This window comes from Hyperolius riggenbachi, chromosome 2 (genome assembly GCF_040937935.1).
Source record: "Hyperolius riggenbachi isolate aHypRig1 chromosome 2, aHypRig1.pri, whole genome shotgun sequence".
Lineage (NCBI taxonomy): Eukaryota > Metazoa > Chordata > Amphibia > Anura > Hyperoliidae > Hyperolius > Hyperolius riggenbachi.
In genome coordinates, this window is record NC_090647.1 from 309,432,538 (window position 1) to 309,445,414 (window position 12,877).

General features: G+C 44.3%; 1 protein-coding gene across 2 annotated transcripts in view; it reads right to left on the bottom strand.

Annotated features, from left to right (window-relative positions):
* SH3D21 (SH3 domain containing 21) overlaps positions 1-12,877 on the bottom strand; it is an 87,838-nt gene that overhangs the window by 22,359 nt on the left and 52,602 nt on the right. For both annotated transcript variants that reach the window (XM_068269062.1, XM_068269063.1), the window contains 3 exons: positions 9,729-9,827; positions 7,755-7,800; positions 4,421-4,501 (listed from right to left, as the gene is read on the bottom strand). In XM_068269062.1, the coding sequence (XP_068125163.1) occupies positions 4,421-4,501; positions 7,755-7,800; positions 9,729-9,827 (226 nt within the window). The remainder of the gene's footprint in view (positions 1-4,420; positions 4,502-7,754; positions 7,801-9,728; positions 9,828-12,877) is intronic.

Consider the following 12,877-nt stretch of genomic DNA (forward strand, 5'->3'; position numbering starts at 1 on the left):
CTTATCTTTTAGCTGCTCAGTGTATCTTTTTTTTTAATTTTTCTTGTATACTGCATCCTCTGACAAACTGACGGCGACGGGTAATGGGGCAGCCTATTATGCGAGAGGGGAGTCCTTTTTTAGTGTGGAAGTGGATTATCCTATTTTCATATGTTTCCCCACATCAGTGCACACTATACAGCGTGTGATCCGCCGAGGTAAGCTGCTATGAGGAGCGAGAGACAACCGCTCTCGCTCCTATTCTGCCCATCCAATAACCTTCTTACTACTCATTTTCTTCCTAGGAGTTCGGGAGTTCGGGTTTCCATCAGCTTGCGTCCATCTGCCCCAGAAGGAGACTTCCGTGTGCCGGGCTACCGCCGCTTCAATGACACACCCGCTTCCAGCTTATTTGTTTGCCGTTGCATAGCAACCAATGACGCGGCGGCAGCCCGGCACACGGAATGCAGGCGAATCGCAGCCCATGTATTTGATAGGGAAAACGCGCGTGCGTTTTTTGCCGCGATTTCGCGTGCGAATTCGCACGCAAAGTAATACAAATTGGACCAGGCAGTGACATGGTTAAATTCGCATAGACCCTGCCTATGCGAATTCGCACGCGAAATCGCGGCAAAAAACGCACGCGGAATCGCATCCGCATGCGTTTCTGTCAGCGGTGGAATCCCAGGGATTCGCACCGCACTAGTGGAAACGGGCCCTATCAAATACATGGGCTGCGATTCGCCTGCATTCCTCACACAGGCGAATTCTGCAGGCCCTACCGTGCAGAAAAATTCTGCACATAAAAACGTGCGTTTAAAAAGACAAGTGGAAACAGTCCCATCCACTTTCATTGACTAAGCGAATTCGCATGCAGGCCACGCATGCGAATTCGTCCTAGTGGAAACGAGCCCTTAAAGTGGTGGCAGAGATATTTTCTTGAATACAATGATTGGGTGATTTTCTTTTCCCTTGGGGTAATAAGTAGTGATGAGCTTGAATTTCACATAGCAGTAATTTTGCAGCTAAATTCAGGATTACAATGCAAAATCGTTCTGCAAAATGTATCATTATTGTGAAATTACTTTCGAGTGTAGTCGTAACTATCATGTGTAATTTTGTGAAAATATAACTTTCTTGTGCCCATTTTTGCAAAAATTGTTTTATTATGCCCCATAGAATTCAATGCAAAATCCTAACTTCAGCCACAATCCGGACAGGAAGTATTTTAGTTCTGGATAGTTTACAGACCCTTGTGAGATTTATTTCTGTGTGTTGCCTCCTACTGGGGAGATTTTCCCTCATCCAATCACTGGGACCTTTATGGCTTTAAAATGGCGTACATTTGAAAAAGTCGCGGTCAAATTTAGGCGCGATTTATCGGGAAAAGAAAAATATCGTAATTTAGAAATATCGATAATTTAACGGTATTTGTAATGTAAAATTGATAATTCTGACTATTATTATTACAGGTATAAAACTGATGTGAGATGAAAACGAAAGTGTAATAACGTTAAATATCGTAATGTAATTCAACAACACAGCTTAACCCAACCCTACTCTCACACACAACCCTCCCTTGGTGGTGCCTAACCCTAACTACCCCCCTGGTGGTGCCTAACCCTAACTCCCCATGGTGGTGGCTAACCCTAAATGTACCTAACCCTACTCTGACACAGAACCCTCCCTGTAACCATCCCTAACCCCTAGACCCCCCTATTGGTGCCTAACCCTAACCACCCCCCTGGTGGTGCCTAACCTTAAAACTCCCCTGGTGGTGCCTAACCCTAACCACCCCCCTGGGGGTGCCTAACCCTAAGCACCCCCCTGGTGCTGCCTAACCCTAACCACCCCCCTGGTGCTGCCTAACCCTAACCACCCCCCCTGGTGGTGCCTAACCCTAAAACTCCCCTGGTGGTGCCTAACCCTAACCACCCTCCTGGTGGTGTCTAACCCTAAATTATCGTAAATACTTTATATATTATCGTAAATAGAAATGTCAAATATCGGTATTACATCTGTACAGTGAATGTTATATTTTCGTAATTACAAAATTATATGTATTTGGACAGAATTTGCTTACATTCCATCATTAAACCTGTTCATTTACCGTTATTACACCAAAAGACTTTTTAAGTTATCGTTATGACTGACATCGTTTTTCTTTATTTAGCGTTATGATATTCGTTCTGATATATTATCATAAACTTTAAATTACCGATATTACCGATTCCACAACACAATTAGGAATATTACCGAGTTTACTTTATCGATTTACGTAAAATATCGATTTTAGGCACTTGCGCCCAAACATATGCAAAATTGAGTGTAAATTTACAAAAACGATAATTAACATTAGAAATATAGCCGCGCCCAAATCTATTAGCGCTATTTTTAGCTGATCCGTTAAAATGAACTGTGGTAAAATCAGGAACAGGAGATGAGGAACAGCAACAAAAACATAATGAAGAAAGAAGTAAGAACAGTCTTCCAGGAGGGCCCACAGACAATATCAAAAACTCAAAAGAGGTGGTTTTTTTTTTTTTTTTTTTTTTTTTTTTACCATTGCCACCACTATTGAAAACTAGATCATACTTTTCCTACAGTTTTGTTTTCAGCATTTGCACTGCATGGTGGCACAGTGGTTAAAACTAATGTACTGTAGCTCTAATGCTAGGTACACAAGATACCATTTTCTGACAGATTTTCCATAGAAGTGAACAGAAAATCGATTGGAAAATTGATCCGAAATCAGACCAGTCCTGTCGGAAATAATCGTTCTGGCAGTAAATCTGTTGACTGATGCTGGGCATACATGGGTCGACCCGGATCGACTCCCGCCGCATCCCCGCTCGTCCCCGCCGCCGTCCGGATCAATTCCTGCTCGTCCCCGCAGACGCTTCCTTATCTTCCGCTCGACCTCCGCTATTGTCCGCCCACAGGCATCGGCGAGGTATCGATCCGGCGGGTCATCGGACCTGTCAGAAATTATCAGCTGGGAGCATCTGCGGCTCGATACACGTTACAGAAACATGCCGTGTATGCCCAGCATTACACAGTCCTATCTAAGAGGAATTTTTCATGTCCCTTCTTTGTTTATTTTGTGCTCCCGTTGTGTCCTATATAAGAATCTATACTAGCTGTGTAACAGTAAACGTTGTCTGCTGCCTGATTTGGATTTACGCTGTGTCAGAGCTTGCATGTCTGGGTTGTAGGTGACAGGACAAATAGAAAGATACTGTATATACTCCAAAGCATAAGCAGTTTTTATATAAGGCTGAAGCTCATATTATAGTCCACATATGAAAGTCTTTTACTGTTCTGAAATGTAAATGGTTTAGCAATTAAATTATTTCTTTTTGGCCTGCCAAAATATTAAAACTGTCCTTCAGATGCTGAGGGGAATCAAAAGTACCCTTCACTTTGAGACACAAAATGTCGGAAATGGTCTAGATAGTTATTGAAAGATAGCAATCAGTTCATCATCTCATCTGATTCCAATCAGCTGCTCCTAAATGTGTCTAATTCAAATGTATCTGTAATTAGAGGGATTATGTGTTCATCCTACTCTATACTTTAATCTTAATTGGGATAGGAACTGAATTGAACTACATGTATGGGCATAGTAGCAATAGCCATAGCATCTGCAAGGGGTCCAGTGCCAATTTAGGGACATTACCCTAATCTGTTCTTTACCATCTATATATATTACTTCTTACAGTATAATGGTACTATGTGTACATTGTTAGGATGAGTAAGGAGACTACATCTCTGTGCCCATATTCTGTAATCATGCTGGATACACACGTTGAGATTTACCGTTCGATTCCCGGGATCGAACGGATCGAATCGATTATTTCCAACATGCTCGATTCAGATTTCGATTGTTCCTGCCGTCGATTTGCATGTTAAGTATGCCAAATCGACGGCAGAAATGATCGAAATCCGAATCGAGCATGTTGGAAATAATCGATTCGATCCGTTCGATCCCGGGAATCGAACGGAAAATCTCAATGTGTGTATCCAGCATTAGGTCAGGAGCTACAAGAAAAAGCTCCCCATTTATAGCTTAGCCTCTGATTATGTTTTCATTGTACACACAGTGGCGTAGCTAAGGAGCTATGGGCCCCGATGCAAGTTTTACATTGCCCCCCCCAGCACTCTATATAAAACAATGGATACGGCACACAAAAACCTGCCAATGGCAACTACAGTGTCAGAGGTGCAAGAAGCGAATGGGGGGCACTTTGTTAATGATTACCACTATTCAAAGTATCTATAGAAGTGATTATTATGAGCACAGGACAATAGAGCGCTAACACTGAAGTTGAGGGAGGGCCCCATGGGGCCCCCTGGCCCAAGGGCCCCAACGCACCCCCTATTGCTACGCCTCTGTGTACACATATATGATATGGGTAAATATAGACATGATCAACTGTACCTTTCTGGCCCGTGGAGCTTGGAGACTGCGGCCTATTCACTGGTGACTTCAAGTCCATGGTAGGTGGGTCTTTCTTAGCCGCTGAAATTAAACAAAACTATGTAATTATATGAATGTGTTAACAATGCACCTGCCACAAAATCAATATATACTGAAAATACGTCTTCCAATCCATGCCTCCTCTCAGGAATAAACAGATTTGCATATACGGTACCTGATGGCAGGGTACAGACGGCATCCATGACCAGTGTTCTGTGCTTGCACATGCGGCAGATTCAGAATATACTGCATGAGAGCTACATGTACTCCCCATCAGAATCACAAGGCTGCTTTCCTGTGTGGGTTGAAAGCACCTGAAAGTAGTGCACAGTGTATGTGTACCATTGCTGATCTTACTGTGTCATCAGCAAATGAGCTTCACACTTTTCACGCACTGAATCAGTCATAGGGCTTTTACAATACATAGTTCTGTAACTGACACACTTCAATAAAAAGCAGCCCTGTCAGTCTACATTCTAATTGGACCAATATGCATTATAAGTAGATATAAAGCACCGCTGAGAAGGGATATGTGATTTTAATGCACAACTCCTGTTCTGCATACCATTTAGTGAAACATTTTATAAGGAGGTATGTGTCTCTGCATTAAAGAAACACAGAAAGCTGCATATCTTTATGTGAATGCATAGGCATGAGTTGAATGTTGCTGAATACCAGTAATACATACACTGTACAATCCTTTTGCCCAATTAGACATTCTAGTAGATAAAACGTTTAATTGATCGTAACCTGGAGTATATTTAAACATTTGCTATCAATATTATAATCAATATTAAGGGCTAAAATCTGTTGCAAGATTGATCTGCAGACTGCAATGTTGGTTTTCAATCAGCTGAAAATAATTGATTGGAGTATTGATCTTAATATCAATGAAATGAGGAACAATTACAAAATGGAGTGATAACTGAGGAATGTATGGCCAGTTTTAGAATTCTTTATAGCCAATGAGAAGTGAACAGTGCTTGGCTGGTCATACCAGGTGCTCCCTGGCTGTAACTGATCTGCAAATATGCATCATAGTTGTATTAAGCCCAAGCAGGGCCCCAGAGATAGCCATGGCTTTGGAGCAGCAGAGTGCTGGGTTATTCCCTGCCCTTTTGCTGCACTCCCTCCTCCAATCAGTATGTCCAGACTCCTGGTCTCCCTGCCAACGCAACATCACTGTGTCTCGCCAGCATGTATAAATTATCGTCACATGCTGGTACCACAGTAGCAGAATCGAAGGCTGCGGCAGAGAAACATGGAGACAGGCCATGCTGACATAAGGAGGAAAGAGGAACATGCTGGCTGCACAAGTGAAGAACTTACCACTCCAAGATACTCTGTTGCTTACACACTACATTTCAGCCTTGGTCTCAAGAAGACCTGCAGCAGGCCCTCTAATCACCACAAAAGCCCACAATGCCTGAGGCTATTGCCTTAGTTGCCTTGTGGGTAATCTGGTACCTGGCAGATTGTTCTCGGCCTTATAAGGTTTCTATATGGTGTAACAGCTCCCACTCACAGACTTATTACTTTAAGCAGTTTGCTTAAAGCACACCATAAAGGATGCATGAAGCAAATCTATGAAAGAAAAGTTTTACTCACTTGGGGCTTCTTGCAGCCCCTAGAAGTCTATCAGGTCCCATGCTGAAGTTATGCTCTACTCCAGGCTGCCGCTGCCCCTCCATAGGATCGCAGCCCCGCGGCTGGGTCGTGATCTTCTCTCCCGTAGCCTGTGTACGATCATAAGATGCGCTCACCTGCACATAAGACCACGACCTAACCACAGATCACAATCTTATGGAGGAGGCTTCTAAGGGCTGGAAATGCCACAGGTGAGTAAAACTTTTCATGTATCCTTTAAGTGAGAGGGATATAGAGGCTGACATATTCATTTAATTTTAAACCATGCCAGTTGCCCGGCTGTCCTGCTAATCCTCTGCTTCTAATACTTTTAGCCATAGACACTTAACAAGCATGCTGATCAGATTTTTCAGACAAAAAAATCTGACAAGATTGGCTGCAAGCTTGTTTAAAGAGAACCCGAGGTGTGTTTAAAGAATGTTATCTGCATACAGAGGCTGGATCTGCCTATACAGCCCAGCCTCTGTTGCTATCCCAAACCCCACTAAGGTCCCCCTGCACTCTGCAATCCCTCATAAATCACAGCCGTGTTGTGAGGCTGTGTTTACATCTGTAGTGTCAGTCTCAGCTGCTCCCCCGCCTCCTGCATAGCTCCGGTCCCTGCCCCCCGTCCCTTCCCTCCAATCAGCAGGGAGGGAGGGGATGCAGGCGGGGACCGGAGTTCTGCAGGAGGCGGGGGGAGCAGCAGACTGACACTATAGAGATAAACACAGCCAGCTCTGACAAGCTGTTTGTCAGCAGCGTGGCTGTGATTGCAGAGTGCAGGGGGACCTTAGGGGGGTTTGGGATAGCAACAGAGGCTGGGCTGTATAGGCAGATCCAGCCTCTGTATGCAGATAATATTCTTCAAACGCACCTCGGGTTCTCTTTAATATATGTGATTCAGACACTACTGATGCTACAATGATCAGCAGAACAGCCAGGCAAGTGGTATTGCTTAAAAGGAAATAAATATGGCAACCTTCATATACCTCTTGCTTCAAGTGTCCTTTCATGCCTCATTCATTCTATCGCTATGGGCCTGATGCATGAAATTCTTGTAAAATTGCTGTGTACAAGCAATTTATGAATACATTTTAATCCCTCTTGTATGCCTTGCTGTTTGCTGTTCAGTGAGCAAGCACATTTTTGCTACCCATCATGTTAAAGTGGTCTGAAACTCTGACATAACATTCAATGAAAATGTGTTTTCCTACTTTTTATTACCCATTCTGTTGCCATATTTGCTTTTGTCACAAGTAATATTGTCCATTTACAAACTACAAGTTCCTAAAGTACAGTGTATCTGCTCTGAAAGCTGCCATTGCATTTTAACCATAGTTGCTTTTATTACATATTAACATCTTCTAGTGAGCTCTTCTCAACAGTGTGCTTGCCAGAAGCAGAGACAGCTCCTTCTCACTCAGCAAAGCTAAGAATGGAACAAAAAAGGAATGTAAACAAAAGATGTTATCTCTGGATGCGGATCATAAGCTGAAGGGGCTTTCCACTGCAGAACAAAGTGCTGTGTTAAGCTGTTTGAATGCTGTTTTGCTACAATTTTTTGTGCTAGTAGGTTTAAGGCTATAAGGAATCTTTTAGAGCAAAGAAGAAATGCTAAGTTTCAGACCACTTTAATGCTATTGTATAAATAGATCATTGTACAAACCTGGTACTTTCTGAGTTGCTGTTCTTGTAGGAGGCTTGTTTTCTTTCTGAAAGTTTATAAAGGAAGGAGGGGAAATATGGTAATTAGATTGTATTATTGTGCAAAGAAAGTGCTTTAGCTCTTAGAACCATGTAAACCACATTAAAATCTATAGAACTTCAGCGCTGACCCCACGCTTCCACCACCACACCAAAGTAATTGTGGGTAATTAATTGAACTTATTTGGGAGCACAGATATATTAAAGTGTAACTGTCGGGCATAAAATCAAAAATCAATTCTTTATTTTTATCTGGTTAACAAGTATTAAGGCTGCTAATCAGGCATTCCAAAAGTTAAAATCTCTATTACTTTTCTTGTTTATAAATGATCATTTCCCAGTTTACCTGACTCTTATTCGGTACGTTGCCGCACAAAGGAAGTTGCAGGGCATGCTGGGTTGTCCTTTTTTGCTTCTGTACATTAGTTAACTTTGAGGGGAAATAAAGAAGCTAAAAAAGACAACCCAGCATGCCCTGCAACTTCCTTTTTGCAGCAACGTACCAAATAAGAGTCTGGTAAACTGGGGAATGATCATTTATAAACAAGAAAAGTAATAGAGATTTTACCTTTTGGATTGCCTGGTTAGCATCGGTATTACTTTTTTACCAGATAAAAATAAAGAATTGATTTTTGATTTTATGCCCGACAGTTACACTTTAAGGATTTTCCAATTTGTTTTGATAACTGTGGTGAATTGATTCAGCATTGCAGTATAATACCGTATATCAGTATATTAAGCCTTGTACACACCTTATATGGTTCTTGGCCAATGCAGATGTTTAGGGCCACCTCTACTGAGAACCGAGTGTGTGTACAGTGGCTCCTGACCACTCCCTGTGTGTTGGTTAGAGATCCTGAGTGCTGTATCATCTGGCCTGAGCCTTGACTGATTGCATTGTTCTCCTTCTTTACCCCTCCCACTCGGTGCCACTCTATCATGCGCTATGTGTCATCCCTCCTGCTACTCCATAGCAACAGAATGCATCGCTAGCCCAGATCCCTGCAGTCAACAGTAATAGAAGGTGTGTACATAGCCTTATAAGTTGGATCTATGGGCATAACATTTGCCCCCCATCGGGGGAGGGCTGGGGGCTAAGGCTGCATGTCACTCTCCATCATCCATTTATGCAGAGCAGCAGTGCAGAGTACACATATTTATGTCACAGAGGCTACGCTCTCTCCTCTTCCCTCTGCAATGTGGCAGCATGTACCAGCTTTCCTCCGTAAGGCCCCAATGCATGTCATGTGACTTTGGGGCCTTACGGTGGAATGCTAGATCACACTGATGTGCTGCAGGGTAAAGAGGAGAGAGCAGAGCCATGATGACATCAGTATGTGCCTGCTGCGCTGCTGCTCTTAGTGATGGGGGCCCGGGGAGGTCACAGGCAGGCCACACATGAGGGAAGGGAGTCTGGGTGTGTGCAGGGGTTATTTTTAGCATAGGGCCCCACAAACCCCATGCAGCCTAGTTATTAACATTATTGGATCTTTTCACGTACCATATAACTACTTTGTTTATTTGCATTTTTTAATTCTTTTGTTTGCGGATATGCAAAATGATATCAGAAGCTTCCTACAGTAGATCCTGGGTGTAAATATACTGCATGATCATTAAATAATGTAACTTTATAAAAATGCCAACTTCATCCACTATATATTTAGAAGAAGCTTTGTGATATCTCTAATATTCAGTCTTCTGGGCAGAAGAGCAAATATGTTGGGCTCGCCAGGTTATATAGCAGGAAGTTGTGTTCTGCTTTATGGTTTGTTTCAACGGCAGGATGTGTTTCAGCTTCTTAAAATGCTATGTTATACTGCAAATACAAACTCTGCCTGACTGCCTCCATCAAAGTAGTGACTGCATTCTTATCATCAGCATGGGTGCTATGCATGCAGCCATCACTACAGCTGTTGTTTACAAAACAGAGACTCACGATTTGTGAATTCGGTGGCAGTAATATCACAAAGTTATCTGGGAACAAGCCACTTCTGCCATTGATGTTGCCTTTCCACCAGCCCTCATCTTCTGACTCCTGCATGACAGGAAGAAAAATTAGTTTTAGGTTTTCAACACATGCATTACACATCAAAATTTGAAATCCATACAAAACAGGAGAAGATTTAAAAAGGATGTCAGATTCACTGTTGTCTAGATTGTGTTTGCAAGAGATCTTCTTCAGTGATAGTGATTGGCTCCAGTTCTAGGGATAGGGTCATTTTAGTGCTGGGTATTGGCAGTGGGGATTTCATCTAAGATGTGATTTCAGTGGGTCTATAGGAATGTGACCTTCCATAATCCACCTGCCCAGCCTGAGGCCAGGTTCACAGTGGGCGCAGGGCAGTTTCTAGGCTAAATTTCACCCAGGGCGAGAGTGTAAAAAATCGCCCTCCCCCCCAAGGAGCCAGGCATAGGTGCCCGCAGTATAGGTTAGCTACGTAGGTGCCACCAGTATAGGGTAGCCTGTATAGTTGCCCCATTATAGGTTAGATAGGTAGTTGCCCCCAGTATAGGTTAGCTACGTAGGTGCCTCCAGTATAGGGTAGCCCATATAGTTGCTACCAGTATGGGTAAGATAGGTAGATGCCCCCAGTATAGTTTAGATAGGTAGGTGCCCGCAGTATAGGTTAGATAGGTAGGTTCCTGCAGTATAGGTTAGATAGGTAGGTTCCCCCAGTATATGTTAGATAGGTAGGTTCCCCCAGTATGGGTTAGATAGGTAGGTTCCCCCAGTATGGGTTAGATAGGTAGGTTCCTGCAGTTTAGGTTAGATAGGTAGGTCCCCGCAGTATAGGTTAGTTAGGTAGGTTTCCGCAGTATAGGTTAGTTAGGTAGGTTCCCGCAGTATAGGTTAGTTAGGTAGGTTCCCACAGTATAGGTTAGTTAGGTAGGTTCCCGCAGTATAGGTTAGTTAGGTAGGTTGCCGCAGTATAGGTTAGTTAGGTAGGTTGCCGCAGTATAGGTTAGTTAGGTAGGTTCCTGCAGTATAGGTTAGATAGGTAGGTGCCCGCAGTATAGGTTAGATAGGTAGGTTCCCACAGTTTAGGTTAGATAGGCAGGATCCCGAAATACAGGTTAGTTAGGTAGGTTCCCGCAGTTTAGGTTAAATAGGTAGGTTCCCGCAGTTTAGGTTAAATAGGTAGGTTCCCGCAGTTTAGGTTAAATAGGTAGGTTCCCGCAGTTTAGGTTAAATAGGTATGGGTGGCAGGAGAGGAGCACAGCAGCGGGGGATGCGGACATAATAGTCAGGGCCGGATTCATGCCTCTCAGTCTCCATATAGTATTGGGTTGTCCCCCAGAGCTGGCTGCCAGGTCCCCTCAAATGTGAATAGTGGTTCCCCAGGGCCCCTGTATTTGCAGTGGACTGCATTCATGTGTCACTGGGTCAGAGAGATGAAGGAGGATAAAACACAGAGAAGCAAGCTGTACAGTTAAGTGTGCTCTTCTGCGAATATGCTGCAGAGGCTCCAGGGGGCCACTAATCACTTTGGGGGGGGGGGGACCAGGGGGTCCTCCAGCCAGCCCTAAGGGACAACTCGATACTATATGGAGGAGGAAGGGCATGCTTGGAACTGTAGTGCCTGTATATAGAGGTGGTTGTTGCTGGGAGGTATGGTGACCCTATAGTGCAGGAGGGGCATGCTGGGGGCAGTGGTGCCTCTGTGAATGGGCATGCTGGGAGCAGTGATGCCTCTATGGACAGGAGGGGCATGCTGGTAACTGTGGTGCCTCTATGGAGTGGGACTACATGCTGAGGGGAACAAATGCTACTTTGGAGAAAGGGGGGAGGGTGCACTCTCAAGCATATAGTCACAACAGCTACTCACAAGCATGCAGCCACAGAAGGCATCCCCTGTCAGGAATCAGATCATCTAGTTTCCTGCATCGTAATGCCTCTCTGCTGTGCACTGTGATAGGCTGCATACAGAGCCATGCTTCTCCTGTGTCCATGTGAGCTCCAGTCCCGATCAGCTGAGCTAATCAGCTGATCACTCTCTCCCTCCCCCGCCATGCTTTCTCTCTCTCTTCCCTCCAGGAAATATACTGTAGCTGCTGTGGTTCTGGAGATCTCACTCTATGCCTGTCCCCTGTGGGTTTCTGATCTGTGGCACTGGCAGCCCCAGCAGCATAGAGACTTCCGTCGAGTAGAGGCAGCCACTGTTTCTTCTTCTTATGTCTGTGTGCAAAGCTGGCGGCTGGGAACAGACAGAACTGCGGACTCTGTCGGCTATGTGTTAATAAGAAGAAATGTTGCCAGCGGCTCCCCACCCACCCCAAGCAATCTTCTGCCTGCCCTGATAATAGTTACAACTCACCTCCTTCCGCCGAACCCGCGCTGCTTCAATGTCCTTCCTTTCCCTGCATCTGTCTCAGTAACAGCGCTCCCTGTGATGACATGCGGTACGTCATCACAGGGGGCGCTGTTACCAGGCGACGGACGCTGGGAGAGGAAAGACATTGATACTGCGGGGGAACGGCTGAAGAAGGTGAGTTGTAACTATTATGTCTGTTCCTCCTGCTCCTGCGCCCCCCTTCTGCCGCAAAATAAAGCGCCCCGGGCGATGGCACGTGTCGCACGCCCATAGAAACGGGGCTGAGTGGGCGTTGCGTTCCCTGTAACAGTAGGATCCAGTGGACCAGTAAAGTCACGCTGTACGTTATCCACGCATTGAGTTGCATACAGTGAAACATACAGTCAGTGAAAAGTATACTTCACTGTTTACGTGCACATTTTGCAGTAATGCAGTGTGTGCAGCATATTGGGATGCTGCATGCCATTAAACCACACCATACTATTAACGTGGCATAGGTAGGGTATTGCAGTACAGAAAGCTGTGCTAAAATGCAGTTGTTATGCCGCAATGCACCACTGAACATGGCCTATGCTTAACTAGGCAGATAATTTGGGCTCACTCATAGCCTTTGTACAGGAATATATATCCCAAGAACTAAAAAAGGACAGAGATGTGGTGACTAAAGAAAATCTTTAGCTATGAACGGTTAAGAAGAATAACACAAAATAACCCACTGAAGTGCAGATTCATAAAGCAATAGTTTATACCGGACTTTGCAGTGTGTATAGTA